Source organism: Trachemys scripta, chromosome 4 (genome assembly GCF_013100865.1).
Source record: "Trachemys scripta elegans isolate TJP31775 chromosome 4, CAS_Tse_1.0, whole genome shotgun sequence".
Lineage (NCBI taxonomy): Eukaryota > Metazoa > Chordata > Testudines > Emydidae > Trachemys > Trachemys scripta.
This window is the reverse complement of record NC_048301.1, coordinates 92,815,730-92,836,916: the sequence shown is the minus strand read 5'-3', so window position 1 is coordinate 92,836,916 and position 21,187 is coordinate 92,815,730. Positions and strand designations below refer to the sequence as shown.

At 39.8% G+C, this 21,187-nt stretch overlaps 1 protein-coding gene across 1 annotated transcript in view; it reads right to left on the bottom strand.

Annotated features, from left to right (window-relative positions):
* Positions 1-21,187, bottom strand: part of SPON1 (spondin 1) — a 327,108-nt gene that overhangs the window by 233,472 nt on the left and 72,449 nt on the right. Inside the window, exons 4-5 of the mRNA XM_034769946.1 lie at positions 10,199-10,272; positions 7,606-7,728 (exon numbers count right to left, since the gene is read on the bottom strand). Coding sequence (XP_034625837.1) covers positions 7,606-7,728; positions 10,199-10,272 — 197 coding nt within the window. The remainder of the gene's footprint in view (positions 1-7,605; positions 7,729-10,198; positions 10,273-21,187) is intronic.

Genomic DNA, 21,187 nt, shown 5'->3' with positions numbered 1-21,187 from the left:
CTATAATCTAATTAAATTTAACATCCTTTTGGTGAGGGGGATACCAAAGAAACCCACCACAGTAGGATTCATCTTCAAAAAGGGGGAAAACACAAAAATGAGTAGACCAGTTTTGCAGAAATTAAAAGGAAGTCACAAGAGTGAAATGCCTGCAAACAACACAGAAACATTTTAAAAACAACATAATAGAGGCTCAAACTAAACATATACCTCAAAAAAAAAAACAAAAAAAAAACAAAACAAAACAGTAAGAGGATCAAAAAATGTCACCTGGCTAAGCAACAGAGTAAAAGAGGTAGTTAGAGATAAAAAGACATCCTTTAAAAATTGGAAGTCAAATCCTATTGAAGAAAATAAAAAGGAACAAACTCTGGGAAGTCAAGCACAAAAGTATAATTAGGCAGACCAAAAAAGAATTTGAAGACTACTAGCAAGACACAAAAACTAACAGCAATTTTGAAGACTGCAAAACAACTGGTGGGACCACTGGATGATTGAGGTCCTAAAGGAGCATTCAAGGAAGACAAGGCCATTGCAGAGAAGCTAAATTAATTCTTTGCATCAGTCTTCAGTGCAGAGGATGTGGGGGAGATCCCAACCCCAGAGCCATTCTTTTTAGGTGACCAATCTGAGGAACTGTCCCAGATTGAGGTGTCAGTACAGCAGATTTTGCAACAAATTGTTAAATAAAACAGTAATAGGTCACCAGGATCAGATGATATTCACCCAAGATATCTTAAGGAATTCAAATATGAAATCAGAGAACTTCTAATCTACCACTTTCTCTGTACCAAATGATGGAAAGACAGCTAATGTGATTTTTAGGGTTACCATATTTAAAAAATAAAAAAAGAGGACACTCCATGGGGCTCTGGCCCCGCCCCTTTCCCACCCCAGCCCTGCCCCAACTCCGCCCCTTCCCCGCCCCTTCCCCAAAGTCCCCGCCCTAACTCCGCCCCCTCCCCTGAGCGCCCCGCATTCCCCCTCCTCTCTCCCAGACACGCGAAAAGGGCTGCCTGAGTGCTACCGACTTCACAGTTTGCCGGGCAGCCCCCAGACCCTGCGCCCCCAGCCGGTGGTTCCGCAGCGCAGCTGGAGCCTGGGAGGGGAAGCGTCCAGCCGGGGCCACAGGGTCTGGAGGCTGCCTGGCAAACCGTGAAGCCGGTAGCGCTCGGGTTTCGGGCAGCCCCCATGCCTCCGGACTCTGCACCCCCGGTCGGGCACTTCCCCTCCCGGGCTCCGGCGGCTGCTGTGCTCCCTGAACTCCTGGGCTCTGTAAGCACCGAGCTGCCCGAGCGCTACCAGCTTCGGGCAGCCCCCATGCCTTTGGACCCTGCGCCCCCGGAGCCCGGGAGGGGAAGTGCCCGGCCGGCGGCTCAGGGTCCGAAGGCACGGGGGCTGCTCGAAGCCGGTAGCGCTCAGGCACTCAGCTCTTAAACAGAGCCGAAGAGTCAGGGGAGGAGCAGAGCCGCCGGAGCCCGGGAGGGGAAGTGGCCGGACGGCGGCTCAGGGTCCGGAGGCATGGGGACTGCCCAAAGCCAGTAGCGCTTGAGCAACTCGGCTTTAAACAGAGCAAAAGAGTCAAACAGGGAGCACAGCAGCCGCGGGAGGGGAAGTGCCTGGTCGGCGGTATTTTTGGCAATTTTGGCAATTCCCCCAGATGGGGGTTTGATTACCAAAAAGACGGACATGTCCGGGAAAAACCTGGACGTATGGTAACCCTAGTGATGTTGATTTTTTTAAAAGGGTTCCAGAGGTGATTCTAGCAATTACAGAATGATAGGCCTAACTTCAGTAGCAGGCAAATTGGTTGAAACTATACTAATGATTAGAATTATCAGACATACAGATGAATACAATACGTTGGGGAAGAGCCAACATGGCTTTTGTAAAGAGAAATCATTTCTTACCAATCCATTAGAATTCTTTGAGAGTGTCAACAAACATGTGGACAAGGATGATCTAGTGAAGTGGCTCTCAACCTTTCCAGACTACTGTACCCCTTTCAGGAGGCTGATTTGTCTTGTGTACCCCCAAGCTTCACCTCACTTAAAAACTACCGTAGTTGCTTATAAAATCGGACATAAAAATACAAGTGTCACAGCACACTAGTACTGAAAAACTGCTTACTTTTTCATTTTTACAATATAATTATAAAATAAATCAATTGGAATATAAATATTATACTTACATTTCAGCATATAGTATATAGAGCAGTATAAACAAGTCATTATCTGTATGAAATTGTAGTTTGTATTGACTTCCCTAGTGCTTTTTATGTAGCCTGTCGTAAAATTAGGCAAATATCTAGATGAGTTGATGTACCCGCTGGTAAACCTCTGTGTACCCCCAGAGGTATGTATACCCCTGGTTGAGAATTACTGATCCAGTGAATATAATATGCCTGGTCCCACATCAAAGGCTCAGAAGCAAAGTAAGCAGTCATGGGATCAGAGGGAAGATCCTCTTATGGATAAGTAACTGGCTAAAAGATAGGAAACAGGGTAGGGATAAATAGTCAATTTTAAACGTGAAGAGAGTTAAATAGTGGGGTTCCTCAAGGATCTGTACTAGGAGCAGTGCTGTTCAACATAGTCATAAATTATCTGGAAAAAGAGGTAAACAGTGAGATGGCAAAGTTTGCAGACAATACAAAATTACTAAAGATAGTTAAGTCCAAAGCAGACCAAAAAGAGTTGCAAAGGGATCTCAAAAAACTGGGTGACTGGGCAACAAAATGGCAGATGAAATTTAATGTTGATGATTGCAAAGTAATGCACATTGGAAAACATAATCCCAACTATACATACAAAATGATCTAATCTAAATTAGCTGTTACCACTCAACAAAGAGATTTTGGAATCATTGTGGATAATTCTCTGAAAACATGAACTCAATGTGCAGCAGCAGTCAAAAAACAGAATGCTCAGAACCGTTAGGAAAGGGATAGATAACAGGACAGAAAACATCTCAATGCCACTATATAAATCTCTGGTACACCCACACTTGAACACTGTCTGCAGTTCTGGTCACCTCATCTCAAAAAAACATATATTAGAATTGGAAAAAGTACAGAAAAGGACAACAAAAATGATTAGAGGTAAGGAATAGCTTTCATACAAGGAGAGTTTAAAAAGACAGACTGTTCAGCTTGGAAAAGAGACAACGGGGGGGGGAGAGGGGGATGGAAAGAGATACAATAGAGGTCTATAAACTAATGACTGGGATGGAGAAAGTGAATAAGGGAGTATTATTTACCCCCTTCAAGTAACACAAGTAACAGGGGTCACCCAATTAAATTAATAGGCAGCAGTCTTAAAATAAACATAAGGAAGTATTTCTTCACACAATCACAGTCAACATGTGGAACTCATTGCCAGGGTTGTGAAGACCAAAACTATAATGGGGTTCAAAAAAGAATTAGATAAGTTCATGGAGGATAGGTCCATCAATGGCTACACTGGTCTACAATTTTTGAGAAGTCATCTGCTTCAGAGATAAAATGTGCTATTTATTATGTATTTTGATTTGCTGAATTCAAATATGACAATTAAAACAACTGATTGGCTACTGTTTCTAAGATATTTAAGTTTTTACATTTTATGTCTATGTATATTGTGTAGATAGTAGAGTTTTAATCATAAATTGTAAACCTAGGTCTTTTCATGTGTTTATGGTTGCTTTATATGATAATAGTTCACCTGTCCTCTTTATGTAATACTTTAAAAATCAGCAAAAGGGTTATATAAATAAAATTTATCATGAAACAAAAGGCAACAAACTATTATGTACATAGTTTAGTCCTATTCAGTGTCTACTTGGCGCTTCTTGGCTTGTCTCTTGTATTCATTAAATGGAGCATCTCTTGTCACTGTCCAGCAATAGTCTGCAAGCATTGATGGGCTCCATTTGCCGTGATAGCGTTTCTCCATTGCTGCAATGTCCTGGTGAAATCGCTCGCTGTGCTCGTCGCTCACTGCTCCGCAGTTCGGTGGAAAAAAATCTAGATGAGAGTGCAAAAAATGTATCTTGAGTGTCATGTTGCAACCAAGGCTTTTGTATGCCTTGAGGAGGTTTTCCACCAACAATCTGTAGTTGTCTGCCTTGTTGTTTCCGAGAAAATTTATTGCCACTAATTGGAAGGCTTTCCATGCCGTCTTTTCTTTGCCACGCAGTGCATGGTCAAATGCATCATCTCAAAGAAGTTCACGAATCTGAAGACCAACAAAGACATATTCCTTTATCTTAGCTTCACTTAACCTTGGAAATTTTCCACTGAGGTACTTGAAAGCTGCTTGTGTTTTGTCAATGGTCTTGACAAAGTTCTTCATCAGACCCAGCTTGATGTGTAAGGGTGGTAACAAAATCTTCCTTGATTCAACAAGTGGTGGATGCTGAACACTTTTCCTCCCAGGCTCCAATGACTGTCGGAGTGGCCAATCTTTCTTGATGTAGTGGGAATCTCTTGCACAACTATCTCATTCGCAGAGAAAACAGCAGTACTTTGTGTATCCAGTCTCCAGACCAAGCAAGAGAGCAACAACCTTCAAATCACCACAAAGCTGCCACTGATGATGATGATGCACAGTTTATGCACCTCAAAAGTTGTTTCACGTTGTCATAGGTTTCCTTCATATGGACTGCATGACCAACTGGAATTGATGGCAAAACATTGCCATTATGCAGTAAAACAGCTTTAAGACTCGTCTTCGATGAATCAATGAACAGTCTCCACTCATCTGGATCGTGAACGATGTTGAGGGCTGCCATCACACCATCGATGTTGTTCAGGCTACAAGCTCACCTTCCATGAAGAAGAATGGGACAAGATCCTTTTGACGGTCACGGAACATGGAAACCCTAACATCACCTGCCAGGAGATTCCACTGCTGTAGTCTGGAGCCCAACAGCTCTGCCTTACTCTTGGGTAGTTCCAAATCCCTGGCAAGGTCATTCAGTTCACCTTGTGTTATGAGGTATGGTTCAGAGGAGGAGGATGGGAGAAAATGTGGATCCTGTGACATTGATGGTTCAGGACCAGAAGTTTCATCCTCTTCCTCTTCCTCGTCTGACTCAAGTGAGAATGATTCTGGTGCATCAGGAACCGGAAGTCCTTCTCCGTGGGGTACTGGGCGTATAGCTGATGGAATGTTTGGATAATGCACAGTCCACTTTTTCTTCTTTGACACACCTTTCCCAACTGGAGGCACCATGCAGAAGTAACAATTGCTGGTATGATCTGTTGGCTCTCTCCAAATCATTGGCACTGCAAAAGGCATAGATTTCCTTTTCCTGTTCAACCACTGGTAAAGATTTCTTGCACAAGTGTTGCAGCATATGTGTGGGGCCCACCTCTTGTCCTGACCTCCAATTTTGCAGCCAAAATAAAGGTGATAGGCTTTCTTAACCATAGTGGTTATACTGCGCTTTTGTGATGCAAAAGTCACTTCACCACAAACATAGCAGAAGTTATCTGCACTGTTCACACAAGTACGAGACATCTCTGCTCACTTTGGCTAAACAGAAATGTGTCCCTTTGCAAAATCAAACACTGACAAATAAGAGAGCACGACACTGTATGATTTCTAGAGCTGATATAGGGCAATTTGTTCAGCAGAGTGATGTAAGCTTCGTTATGATTGCATCATCCATGACTTCTAGGAATAACATGATGCAATTCATATTATGTATGATGCAATACCAGCTTCAGATTGCATCATTCATTGTTTTGCCTAAAAAGCAAGTACTGTCCAAACCCAGACATAGATTTATTCATAGATCCAGTCAAAGATGTATTTTAGTCATTTCTGGTTTAAATTGAGATCCCTTCCCTTTATAACTCACTTATCCTCCGCCATTCCCAAGTCAAGGGTCGTATATACTGACCCAATAGCATATCTTGAAAACTAGAGCCAATCAATGATTTTAAGCATCATTTTCATTCTCAGTGACCCAGAATTAGTAAAGTTTGACTACATTTATTTCAGAAGCATTTTAGCTGTAGAGCAGTGCTATTAGTCAAGATGGTCAGGGATGCAACCCCATGCGTTGGGTGTCTCTAAACGTCCGACTGCCAGAAGCTGGGACTGGACAATGGGGGATGGATCACTCACTAATTGCCCTTCTCTGTTTTTTCCCTCTGAAGCATCTGGCATCGGCCACTGCCGGAAAACAGGATACCGGGCTAGATGGACCATTGATCTGACTCTCTATGGCCAGTCTAATGTTCTAATAAGCAGGAAAACATAATCAATTATAAGATACGTTCCACCGAAGTGAAAAGAAATAACTTGACTCATCTATTCAAAATGTTTCTGTCATACCAGCCAAATCTATGCACACAATGAATTTGAATGGGTACCATTTAGCAGGTACACAAATCATTTAATATCTCAAAAGAGCATCACTGTGAATACTGGGACTATGGCTTGTTTTATCTTCCATGTGTTTGTTTTGTTGCCCAACCAGCAAGTCAAACAAGTTTTAGTACATCATTGCAGACTTGTACTAACCCGCACGATGCTGTATCTGAACTATTCTATGTTCAACTTAATAAAGCAAAACTTGAGACAGAATCAGTGTAATCAGTATCAAGGAACAATTCATATGCAGACAAATCTTTGACTGCAAAATGAAAATTCACCACATTGGGTGACAGTGATATTAAAAAGAAAAGCTACACACAAAAGCTTTAATAAAGATCATGCAGTAGATAACATATTATCAAAGCTTAAAGACCAAATAAATATATGACTTTCATCCCTAAGCCTCTTACCTGCCTTTATTGTCTATGACAATGAACACCATATTTAAAGAACAAATATAAGATAGAAAAGACAAAGGAGGGAACTCAAGAAGAACAATAAAAACAAACAAAAATCCCCATTTTCTATGTATATTTTTGTAGATTTAATCTTCTACAGCTATTTGCGTTTTATTGACATAAAACCACTGATTCTGTAGATTACAAACTTTGCAATACTTAATTTAAGTTTGGAAAAAAAGTTTGCATTTTAAGATTTGTACATTTATCCAGCTAGCATGGTGAACGAAAGAGGAATGCATAAATGATGCTTTACACATGCAGCCAACCTCACTAACAGCCTGATTCGGTGCCCACTGAAGTCAATGGGAGTCTTTCCATATGGTCATGAGATCGGGCATATGCGCTGCTGCAAACTCAAGATTTTATATTGAATCTTGTGATATTTCCTGTCTTTCTAAAAAAAACTCAGCATTAAGATTTATGTAATTATATGAGATTCTTTAAAAAAAGAGAGAATAAGTTTCTAACCCTCATGGTTGCAAAGAGAAGCTTGAAATGAAATGAAATGAAAAGCTACAACACCACATTTCAAATATCAAATACCAGAAGGTAAATCAACCCCATTTTTATTTTTAAAATCTCATGATTTTCAAACTAATCTCTTGATTTTTGGGGGCCTGACTCAAGATTTTCAAACACAGTATTGGCAGTACTACATATATTCATCATAATATAGACTGTCCTTCTGTAGGTTTGTTTTATCACCTCTCACCAAGAATCCCCATGCTCCTTATTTTAACCTCGAGGTTCTACTGTAATAATAAAATAATAATACTCACGTGGATAATCTTTTGGATGCGTCTTCTCTGACCAGTTTCCATAAAAAGTTAGCCTGTATTTAGCAGTTCCACAGGCACAACAGTCTAAGATTGGTTTATCAGTCACCCCCTCAAAGGTTGAGTCTAAAAAAGCAGCAGTGGAAGCAGTTATTGAAAATGTTCAGTTGCAATTCAACAAATGACAGCAAAACTCCAATTATAAATATGAGTATCACAGCATAACTCACAGTATTGTATTATTTTGAGTTACAATCAGCTATGGGCCAAAACTGAAACCTTGATATTTCAAAGTGGGGTTAATGATTTGGCTTCATATCCCTGGATCTGAATCTGCCACTATGGTTTTGGTTCCACTTCAGGTCCAAAACTGTACAGGTTTTCTGTTTTCTGTTTTTTATTTCGATTTGGATCAAAATTTTATAAGAACAGCTGCTCTCTGATTTAGCCTTAATACTGAACCTCAGGCCCAAATCTAAATATAATCCAGATCTGAAGCCAAACACCATGTCATCAGCTTAACTCTAGTTAAAATACAACTCTCTTTTCTTTAGTGAATTAATATGAAGCCAACAGTAACAAATGGTCCTATCTGTCAGCCTTTAAAAGAGATTAAGGAGGCTCAGACTGTATTTGTCCCTTGCATGAGTGAACACGGGAAGGGAGAGTACAGGATTCCCTGTACAGGAAGCGGAGTATAAAAGCAGACCTTTCAATCTCTCTGAAAGCATGGCCAGTGACCACATACCCTCCCAGGAGTACTAGGAGGCATTGTGTCTGCTTGTGGTATAATGCCTTCTCTGCTGGACCCTGCAGCTCCACACTTTTCCCTAGCACCCAATGCAGCCCTGTGCCTTCAGGTCACAACTGATTATGATCAAAGCACAAAACTCACTTTACAGGCCCAATATGCCTTTTCCTATCTAAGGCTATAACTAGATTAGGAAGATAGGTTGTGTTTAAAAGTGTGTTAGCTGAAATGTTTTAACTAACACATTTTGAAAACCTGTGTAGATAAGGTTTAACACTTTTAAAAATATGTTAGCTGGTCATGATCAACCCTAGATTCCTATCCACATGGTGGACCATGACCAGCTAACATGTTTTAAATATGACTTGTCTTGTCTACACTAGTGTTTAAAAACATGTTAGTTAAAATGTTTAGCTAATACATTTTAAACACAACCTATTTTCCTAGTATACACATGATGCAAATTTACTTCCTATTCCCAATTTCATATCCTTGCTTTTCTACTGTCCTCTCTCTTCTCAGGAATACAAACAGCTGTCTCAGTTTCATTTATTTTGCTTGCTTGAAGTGATCTTATTCAACATACTCACCACTCTTAATGTTAAGGGTTATTTTTAATGAGTGTAATGTGCATTCTTAAATGTATGAAACAGAACAACATAATGGCATGTGGGAATCTTGGCTAGCATCAAGGATGCCACATTTATTAAATTCAGTTAAGCATCTTAGCACACATTCAGTTTCTTAAAAATGAAGGACATTGTAGTCAGGACCAGACTAAACTAATCCAGGGCCCTAACTTCAAGCCCCCAAATCAAATGGTCATCTCCTTAGTTTCTCCTAAACTAGACACAGCCAAAGTGGTTTCCAAACTGGTGGGGAGAAGGGGATAGAGGTGGTATCATCTTACAACAATCATCTCTGCATTTCTGCACAAAGAAATTATCATTCCTTTCCAGGAGGTCTGAGTAATGAGCCCCCTCTTCGAGTTTGAATCGCCTCAAATTAAACTTCTGTTTAAAAGCAGCTTGACAGAACGTCTCTCATAACATTTAAAATTGAATCCTACATCCTGCTACTTGCCAAGCAAACTGAATTTAGGAGCTACTTGCCTGATTTCTTTCCCCTAGTTCTACATACTTATTAAGCACTGATCCTGGGATTTTCAAAAGCACCTGATGGATTTAGGCACACAAATCCCCTTGACTTTCAAGTTTCTTTGCTGCTTTTGAAAATCTTCCCCCAAGAGAGTCTGCACAGTCATGAAGACAGTCCTTGTCTTGAGGAGTTAACATCAAGACAAACATAAAACAAGACAATAAGATAACTAAAGGAATGGAGTTATCTAAGACATTGTCTCTTTATAAATCAGACCACCCTAAAGAGGAACAATCACTTCATGTAGAAACATAGAGATAATCATTGTAAGACAATTCCACCTCTATCTCCACCTCTCTATCATCTTGGAAACACCTGCACTATGCAGAGTTCAGGGAATGATAAGGAGGGCTTGGCCCTTATTTATAAACACAGAGACTTGCATAAATGAGTGTAATTTAATGTGAGGTGTGGAAGTCATTGCCTGGTGATTGGAAGGGTGTGCCCTACCTATAGGTCCATATGGAAGAAGTGCAAGGGTGGGAGTGGGGAAAGGATATGAAAGTAGTATGAAGGTGCTGAGATGGTGAGAAAACCTCATCAGACAGCAGATACCAAATCTATACCAGGACAGAGTTGTGCAGAACATCAAAGTTGAGGCATAGCAATTTAAACTTGACACAGTGGGCAAGAAGCAGCCGATGGAATATATAAAAGAGAGCCAAGGCAGGACCTGGTTCATCTTACCTTGTTCACATAGTTTCTTGGTAAGAGAGCCCTCATCTTGAAAATAAATAATTCGCTTCTGCACAATACTGGCCCTGTTGAAGAGAGAAATACAGCTACAATGAAACATATTTGTTCCTTAAAAGGAAGAAGAGAAAGAACGTTGAGGCAGTGAATGGGCAGTATAGGACATTCTTAGAATGTTTTGTAAAAACTACTATATTACAAGGTATCCCTCTCTAAAAGTCTGTCTACAGTCAGGTATACCTCAAAGTCTGCATACAGTCAGGTAGCCAACTCTTTTTTTTCCCCATGAAAACCACATTTTAAGAACTGTATTATATTATAATTGTTTCCTCTGTGGTGAGTAATATTTGCTATCTAAACTAGTCCTGCCCCCACATATATACACACCTACAGTGCTATAGACAGAGATACAGATGGAGAGATGTATATTTTTATTTCAAGTTGCATTTGATTATAATTACATACAACAGAAACTTGAAATTATTTTGATGCCTTAAGAAAGGTGATCAGTCATATTGTACAAAGTCTGCTCTTTTGAAGTGTATGATATTCAACTGTCACAAATTCAGAAAAATAACACCTCTAAAAACAAGCAGCTGTTTATAAGAAATCACTTGGTGTTCTGAGGAGATAAATGTTTTCTGATACACTGCAGCAATTTAATGCAGATATAATGTGCTATTATCACACAGAACTAACATAATGCTAAATTCCTCCAAAGGGCAACTCAACCTTAAAAAAAAAAACAATTTTAAAACTCATAAAACACGAAATATTTCATTAATTCTCATAGTCAAAACAAAATGTGGGTTTGCAAGCCCCAATTTGTCTTGGGATTTTGAGTCTGAATGAGAGAGAGAGAAACTACTCGAAGAAAGACCATAATTCTATCTTTTATTGTGCTGCTACTATATATTTGTACCATAGGTCCCTCCCTTGGGGTCTGATCTGAAACACCTCATTTTTAATTTGATCTTTTAAAATGTTCATTCGTATGTACAACTTTTGGTTTTAAAAAACCCTAAACATTCTACTTCTAAGGACTCCAAGGAGTCAGCACCAGCTCTTTGTCTTTTGTGAGTTTGCTGCATTAGCAGGGCTCACGTGGTCAGAGGGCAAAGCTTGCCCAGAGCCTCACAGCTCCGGCCACTGGGGAGCTACGTATGTTTTTAGATGACAGCATACACGTTTAGAGGGTTTTCTCTCATTTATTTTCTTTCTATTCATGCTGTTTTATCTTGACTTCCTGCTCTGTTACATAAATCTTCAAATAAATATACAATAAATCAGGCAGAAGGTGCAAATATTTTAAGCATTATTAGTAATAATTTTTATTTCCAGATCATTCTAAATCCTATTGTTGAGCAGTTCTGAACAAGCATATTGAAATATGGGCTACTCTCGCTCTTTAAAAACAGAATGCTAAACAGTTGCCATCTGACTGTGACATGTTGCTAAAGTGCTCTGTACAAGTTATAATTGGATTTCTTTTCTTTTTAGCCCACATAATTATGTGAATTTAAATTCACATGAGCCCTGTGTCCTTTCCAAAGTAAAAACTTACAGGCTGTAGTCAAATTAAAGGAAATGTGAGAAACCATTCCTCAGTTTGGGATTACTTTGTATTTCCTTTGTTTACCCATAAGAGAACATCACCCACTTCCAGATTTATTATTACCAGCATGTTGGTATAATTTATTTAACATTTCCGCTCTTACCAAAGTAAAATGCAAAGAAAAATGGTTAACAAGAATTAATTTTCATGTCAAATGAAGGCCATATTAGTTAAAACTTCATGGGTCTGAGTCTACTCTCACCTCAATTTTAAATTTACTCCACTGACTTCCACGGATTTATTCTTGATTTACCAAATGAGAGGTGAATCTGGCTGCATATGGTTAAAGCTGCTGTTAATGTAAGAGATGTGAACTTGTGCTGACTAACATCCTATTTCAGACACATCACTAGACTAAAGTGTAATTGATTGTGCTTCCTTTGCCAGAATGCAAGAGGTGAAACTGGTGGAGAGTGGCAATATATAAAGGAAACACTTCATTTCACACTAAAAATGCCCAAGAGAATGGCTGATGTTCATAGACCAGGAGAGGCTTCAGAAAGCTAGAGCTTGCCTTAAATGTTAACAGGGTTGGCAACATGTACAAGCACCAGTGGGAAGGGACAATCCAGGAAAACCAACCAAGAAAGGTAAAAAAAAAGCAGTGTGAAGCAAGGACCGGCACAAGATCCCCCCCTGCATAGAATCAGAGGGTGCATGTCCAGCATTTAGGAGAACAGTTTGTGGACATCACCTATAGGAAGGGAGACTATCCACAAGAGGGGTAGATATAAGCAGAGAGTAAATAATAAGAAATGGTTTCAGGTTAGATAAACCTAGGACATATCAATGGCAGGACTGTCTTGGGCTGAATCAGATGGAGTTAGCAGGCACTGACCAAATATGTCCATGTCAGAGAACAAAAATTTGCTGCAACATCACACTATGGTGACAGTAGTTCCACCAATCAAGAAAAAAACAAAGGAAAAAACAACTTTCTAGTAATAGCAAATGCCCAGCAGACAATGGCATGTTTAAGAAAAGGGTAGATTATCACCCTTGCTTGAATTTCTCCTAAATTACCAAAAGGACTGTTTGGAGCAAGATGCTACAATGCAGAAGAGGCTCTCTTCTCTCCGAGACAGACTCAGTGAAACATTAAATGTCCTTAAAGAACCATCCATCAATAGAATAAAACTAGTTAATAGCCACTTAGGATGATTAGTAAAATTCAGAATTACCATCCTCTAAGCTGCAATGCATGGGCATAATTAGGGCCTCATGTGTTTACAAGATATTTTTATTCCTTGTACACGGTAGAGTGGCAAAAAACATGTTAATGACTAGGTTTCTCTTTTCAAAGTTCTGTGTGTGTGTGTGTGTGTGTGTGCGCGTGTGTGTGTGTGTGTGTGTGCGCCTGCAGCAGAGGCAAATACTTAAGAATATTACATTTTGGAAAAGCTATCAGATTGTTTTTTCTTTTCTTTTTGAACACTCTTAAAGTTTAATTTTTTTGTTTTGCCTCAGAGTTGGCTCTGATGAGCATGAAATACCAGAGAAACAGTTCACTTCCTTTTCCTCACAGCTTTGTGAGTCATTATGTCTTCAGCTGTGTTTAAAATTATATACGGAGCTGATCATCTTCTCATTGAAGTCAATGGGAGTTTTGCCATTGCCGTCAACTGGAACAGGATCTGCAGATTAGCAGAGTGGTGCATGCATACCGTAGATATGCATACATTGATATGAATCCACAAAGACAAGAGAGGCTATTTTATTCAGTGAATTTAATAATGGTTTTATTTGCTGTCTGGTTTAATAATCAGCATTCTAGGTCACAAACTGATTTGCTAACCAAATAGGAGCTGGTCCTTGTGTTTGTCTGCTTCAAAGTGTTTGAAATTATGCTGACTCATCTCTAAGACCTCTGCCTCTGACTAAAGAAAGGTTTTTGCTCAGGGTTTTGATGCTGCTGTATCAGGGGAGCTGTAAGCCCAAAATTCAAAGGCTAGGTTTCTCAGAGAAGTAAGAGTGAGATACACAGGCACTTAAGTACCTATGTGGGATATCTGCACTCTAAGCCCAAGCACATAAGAATAAGAGGGTATTGTACACCTTATTCACCCCTTTTCTGCCCCAGAATAGGTGGATGGGGAGAGCTGAATACTGAGCAGAGCCTTCACTCTGCCCCTCCAATGTGCCAGCTAGCAAAGCTGACCCAGCTATGGGGGTTATTGTAATTTGGAACAGAAACAGATTACTCTGCCCCTGAACTGAGGAGGAAGCAGCAATGGAATTTGCTTCAGAAAGTTGTCCGAGTTGCATTCACTTCCAGGACTACCCTGGATTGATGTAAAAGCTTTTGCACTAATAATTTCTAGCCCAGTGGCTCTCAACCTTTCCAGACTATTGTATCCCTTTCAGGAGTCTGATTTGTCTTGTTTACCCCCAAGTTTCACCTCACTTGGGAACGACTTGCTTACGAAATTGAACATAAAAACAGAAAAGTGTCACAGCACGCTACTACTGAAAAATTGCTTATTTTCTCATTTTTACCATGTAATTATAAAATAAATCAATTGGAATATAAATATTGTACTGACATTTCAGTGTATAGTATACAGAGCAGTATAAACAAATCATTGTCTGTATGAAATTTTGGTTTGTATGACTTCCCTAGTGCTTTTTATGTAGCCTGTTATAAAACTAGGCAAACATCTAGATGACTTAATGTACCCCCTGGAAGACCTCTGCATATCCCCCAGGGGTACACATATCCCTGGTTGAGAACCACTGGTCTAACCCACCAATGAAAACTAGTAAAGATCTGGTAGATAGTGCTGAAGTTTCTGGGTTAGGAAATATCGCCCAGGGATGCATATTTACTTAAAAACAACTATGTCACACTCAGTATTCTGTCCAGCTGTATGCCACACTTGCAGCATGTAGGGGCTGGAATCTGCCCCAAAAGAATACCCCTGGCATAAGAAATGTCCTAACCAACACAGAGTTGCTGCAATGGCTGTATGCTGTGCTTCCTCACAGCACCCAGTGCAGAGGCATGCTGAGGACGACAGACAGCGTGTGGCTTGAATGCTTTTGTTATTATCAGCTAATGTAAAAAGCCCTCACATGCTATTACAAGCTTATACAACTCAGAGCAACCCTGAAGATGCTCTAAATTGCAAAAGGAGTGTTAATATGGCAGGTACAACTGTTTCCACTAGAGATGTTTTAAGAGAAAACTCTAAAAGATCATCTTGTTCTTTTTGTCAGACCACACCCCAACTGATTTATGCTTTTGTTCCTAAATCACTAGTCACTTCTGGAAACTTAGGCCAAAGCCCTCAATTCAATAAACAGCTTGACATTTTAATAAAACATATGGAATACATTTTCGAAGCATTACTCAGTGTCATGGACAAAAATGACATTTAACCAAAATAAAACTATTTTGCATAATTCCCTATTCATTACCTGAACCATACTCAAGAGCTATACATTTCCTTCTCTGAGTAACATATCAATTTGCCTCCTGATTCCTGGTAGGTGGAAATGAGGACAATAAACGTTTCACATTCGAATGGAATATGTGGAAAATAAACTTCCATACTTTTTCTTTATGTGAAATGGCTTGGCAGACTAAGAGCTATAATTGAAACAATTTCCAGTTTGGGATAACCTTTTTGATTCAAGTATGTGGCAGCAGAACTGTTAGTGCCACTCAGTAGTATTGTAAGAGCTTGGGAAACCTGCCTAGTAAGCAAAATCAGCATTTGAAAGCTTGTGAGATTTGAAAGAACTTAGATAGCTTAAATGAAAATTTAAAAGTGGTTAAATAAGAGAGACCAAACCCCAACCAGGTATCAAGAAATCATGATACATTACTGGATTTTGGATGAGAGGCTTTTTTTGCTTTTTATTATTTATGAGTTCAACTTTTTTTTGCTGCATCACAATTTGTTCCTTCAACTATTTCCTTCTCATGTTTTTTTTTTTTTTACTTTATTTTATCGCATTTTTGGAATTCCTTTGCCAGCTTTCAATGTACCCACAGAAAATATATTTAACTAGGCTGTTGATGAGAAGGTAGTAGCTCCCCGCCCCTCCCCTTTTATATATAGTTTCTGAATGTTCAATTTTTAGTGCAAAAATCCCATTTATACCAGTTTAGAAACGGAATTGGAGAACCATATATTTGCCAACTGTTCTATTTTTGCTGGGAAAGTCCTGATTTTTGTTAGTAGTGATGGTAGGTTTTTTTTCAACGTAGTATGTAATGTAGGGTAACTACAGTGCAGGCTATGCTGTGCTATATATAAATATTACATTGAAATGATGTTAAAAGAAGGTTACGATAGCAAAGCCAAGCACTTAGAAGTTAGGAAATTACATAATATCCTGGAGGTTTACCAAAAATCTATTTATATCTTGTGGCCCCGAATTAGAGATTTTTATTTCAAATAAGCTAAAATTCACTAGAACGCACACAAAGCCACCTTTTTCAGATGCTGGCACCTGTGGACTTGTGTTCAGACTCACTATAGATACAATTCCATCTTCATCAGAATCTACCAGAGTTTGATCAGCCAGCATTGACAGAGACTCACTGCTATTAGAAACATGCTTAAAACCATTTTTCTTCTGATGTCTAGCCTAGACTAAGACATAGATTTAAAACATGGTGCTGACACAGGTTGGGCCAACCAAGCATACTTTTACTTACTTTACATAGAATCTTGTTTAAGTCGAGTTTCACTGTTTCCCTAGCTCAGTTTTTAGGCTAGTGCAGACAAGACACTGTCTTCTCTTTAGTAGCCTACTGTCAGACACAAAATAACAAAAGTCTCAGCAACAACAACAAAATTAATAAAGTTTTTTTTTCTTTTGTTTCATTCTGATAAAAGTGTTAAGCACTCCAGACCAATGTCAGGAGATACAACCAAGCAAAATTCTGCATCAAGATCAAAGAATTGTAAGTAGCTTTCATGGATTTTGCTGGACTTTCACCAGTCTATTGTTGTCCCTGATTTTGTGCTTAGCCGTGTCATCATATGCACGAACATGATTCCCACTGACTTCAAGATAGGATCTGGCCTATCATATATAATACAACAAGAAATATCTCAGGAAAAATGTTATGAAATATGCTGCAATGTTATATTTGTCCTGTGCTCAGAAAATCTCTCTGTTCTTTGCCTGAATTGTCACAGATATAAATATTAAATCTAAAACCTCCAGGATAAAAACCCATGATGAAGAGATTTTTTCTGACACTCCATGCTTTTCTTCTCAAGAAAAAAAAGATAAAAGTAAGAAAGATTGGCTAGACCTCTTGAGTAAGCATCAAGCCCCTTCACACCTGACTCTTTTGAGCACTGCATCCAGCTGAATTATTTTTCCTGTCCAGTATTCCACACAGTAGGCAGTAGGCTGTAACCCATACTCTTGAGAAGAGGCATAAAGTATTGGATAGTGTTGGCTGGAGGACACTGTAGTGTCATTGCTTAAAATACGGTCTCCCTACATGAGACAGGAACAGCCTGACTTACAGGCAACTGAGCAGTAAGGACTTTGCCATATTAATGATGCCAGAGCTGCAGAGGTTTTTCTCATGATACTACCCTGGGACTAAACTGTGACAAGCCCTTAACCAGGTTCACAGAGAGGAGAACACTAGCGCCTGGATCCACAAAGTGATTTAGACGGTACGACTGCTAGCACCACAATGCCTACCTTTTAGGCACCTTGAAAATAACTGGAATCCACAAAGCCTTGGTTACATGCCTAGGTTCCCCATACAATCCATCGGGAGAGAGAGATGCCTCACAATGAGATCCACATGGTGGCAAGCCATGTAAGCTAGCCAAGGGGAGAGACCAATGAGGGGGTGCACCCTAAACCCCACCCCTCTCAGTGAGATTGGTGCCTATTTCTACTTGTGGTCCACAGCTGGGAACCCCTCTCCTGGAATCAGGTGACTTAGGCACCTAAACTGTTTCTTGCCAGAACAGCTTAGGCATCTGTGTACCAGATTGGGCCCAACAGGCAAATCAGGTGGGAATATACCAAGTCAAGGATTGTGCTGGCATTTGTGCGAGAGATAAGTCTCAGGGTGCCTACCCGGGCAGCAGTGCACATGTCCAGAGTCAGAAATGTAGACATCTAGGGGACTTTTACAGCAAAATGTAGGTGCCAATTGAGTTTAGGCACCTACAGGATTAGGTGGTAGTTGAGTGGGGGTTTTGTGGAGCACAGTAGGGCCTAAAGCTGGGATTTAGATGCCTAAGTCCCTTTGTGGGTCTGGGCCTAGGAATTTTAATGCCAATTACATGATTCGTGCAATAACCTGGCACAGTTGCAATCCCTGTGTATGGGGCCACAAGGGTTGCTTCACTCAATGTGGTTCTAGGGGATGGCGATGATGCAGAGTCAGGGCCAGGGCCCCATCCTCATCCTCAGATGAGCATGGGAACACCAGGCTGCTCAGGGAGAAGAAATACCTTAAAGAGCCCAACCTCTTCCAGTGCCTCATACCTGCTGCTCCTCACTGCCCTTATTCAGGTCAATTATTAATTGCCACAGTTGGGCCCCTGCTGGTTAGCCCACCACCCTGCAGCATTGCTAATTACCCATCTCTCCAGCAATGAACTCAGTTCTCTTTACTGCATTCCCAGGGCTCAGCAGTGGCACCATTTTCTCCCTTCATAAGATTCTTGTAGACTAATGGAAATAGGACTCTTCATACATTCCCTCGCCTCCCATTCCAGGCTATGAAAAGGAAATTCATTTCATTTGCTATGGCAGTTATGTTGTACCAACAAGGAAAAGGGTGTAAAATTGAGCTCATCAGAGCCAGTGTCCAGTTAATGGAGCACGTAAACAAAAATCTAAGCAAACATTCTAATCTTTAGTGTATTTACTGGACTTTGGAAAGAGTGGAATGAGCAGAAATAATTATAAAAATACTAGAATGGCTGTGTTATTTTCCAGCTATCTTTTGTGGAGGAGAGTGTTCTGTAGAAATACAGTGGAACTTTGTTTCACAATAGGGATTGCTGGCTCCATAGATAAAAAAAAAATTACACAAGAGCCATGTGTTATTGATGTTCATGCCCCTCGCTGATACTGATCAGTGAGAATGTAGTTGCAAAGGTTTGATCGGAAGCAATTTATCTGATGTTTTCAAAGGTCAGAAAGATTTTCAAACCTTTATAGTACCACTTGCCTTCAGGTAAACCATATTACACTGTGTGATAAAGCCAAATTAGGGCCCACTGATTTGAGCTGGCATTAAAATGCTTCATGGTACTTACTGTTCCCGCTTGATGGAGATTTTGCTTTTAAGGAAGGGCTTGACTATACTTCCGTTATGGATATTGATGTAGTTAGCTAGATAAATCCCTTGTTATGCTTGAGGTAAGGGAGAGCCCTGAATCCACTGCAACGGAATGTGGAGCCACCGCCACAAAGAGGAATGCTTTTTCCAAAGTGTAGCTGAGCAACTCCGCAGCGGCTTTGAAGAGCTACCACCATAGGGAGATGAACCTCCTGCATGTTGGCTATTTCAAGAGCTGCCACCAGCAGTGGAGACTACAGGCTGCTGCACATTTGAAGAGCTGCTTCCAGCCTGGGAGAAGAGAGAACTGGTACTGAGGGACAATGTAAGGAGAGAGCTAAGAACTGGTGTTGGCAAAGGGATCAAGATCTGTAATAATCTTTCTCTCCTCTTCAAAATTGTCTTTTTCTGGATGTGGGAAGGAGGTTTATTCAAACTGTGCTTGGGGGCTGATCAACAGATCACTATGACTATGGGTCAAGTATAATGATCAAACATTGTTGCCTAAATTAATCCACATAACAAGATTCTACTTCATTAGAGAGAGTTCCTTTTCTACTGAGCCATTAGTACTATATCATATAGCAGGTCCTTAGAAAAAACTTTATTGCCAAGTATAAAATAAATAAATAGCTGGTATATTTTCACAAGCTCCTCCTCTTACAGTTTACTATATATTTCTTATAAAAGGTTTATAGCAGAGGACAGAATAGTGGAAGGCATTTTTAGTTCACATGGTATTTTGGCTGGAGTTGAGAGTTCAGTTGGCAAAGATGCACATGAATATTTTCCGTAAAGATTTTCTTGCCTTTTAAATCAGTATTTATACAGCTATGCAGTTTTAAAAAGAACAAGAGGGTAGAAAAGTGGGCTTTCCCTACATGATTCTGCTACATCATATATTAATGAAATGTTATCATAGTGCATGTAACAAAGGTTATACAATACATTTATATTACTTTAAAACTGTGACTGAACCATCCTCTTTTATATGGCCAGGAACTGGATTTTAGGGAATCTAAGGCTGGTGATTTTACAGAAAATAGAAAAGTAGGAATGAATAGAACCATATTTCTCAAACTCAGTATTTTTATGGATTTTATGTGAATGAGCGCTGGGAATAAAGGCCTGAGAACTGAGACCATTTTCCACTACACTATCACCCACGACAATTATACTCCATTGGAACAATATAACTATCAGCCATAAGGGCCAGACACAATAGGGGCACAACACTTTCTCGGTAGCTGGCTCACATTGTGAAACTCATTCCTAGAGCACATAACAATGACTATGAATCTCACTGTTTTCAGAACAAACTGCAGAACTCATCATTTCGACAGTTAGCATTCTCCCCTCCCAAAACAACTATATGGAAGAAAGGGAGAGAGAAAAAACATACTTTTAAAAATGAAAGTTGAGACACAAACATGCCAGGCTCTCAGTTATCATGGTGATGTGAAGAGTATGAAAATTTAGGTCTATCTGGCTTTTCATACTGACTAAGAACATAAGAATGGGCATATTAGGTCAGACCAATGGTCCATCTAGACCAGTACCCTGTCTTCTGACAGTGGCAGGTGAAATATGCTTCAGAGGGAGTGAACAGACAATTTGCGAGCAATCCACCCCTCTTGACCAGTCCCAACTTCTGGAGTCCCTAACCATCTCAGCTAATAGCCATTGATGGACCTATTCTCCATGAACTTATCTTATTCTTTTTTTGAACCCAGTTATACTTATGGCCTTCACAACATCCCGTTAGTGAGTTCTACATACTGACTTTGCATTTTGTGAAGTACTTCCTTACGTTTCATTAAAGCCTGCTGCCTATTAATTTCATTGGATGAACCCTGGTTCTTGTGTTTTATGAAGAGGTAAATAACACTTCCTTACTCAATTTCTCTGCACCATTCATTATTTTATAGACCTCTGTCATATGCCCCCTTAGTTGTCTCTTTTCTAAGCTGAACAATCTGAATCTTTTAAAACTCTCCTTGTATAGAAGCTGTTCCATATCCCTAACCATTTTTGTTGCCCTCCTTTACACTTTTTCCAGTTCTAATATATGTTTTGAGATGGGGCGAAC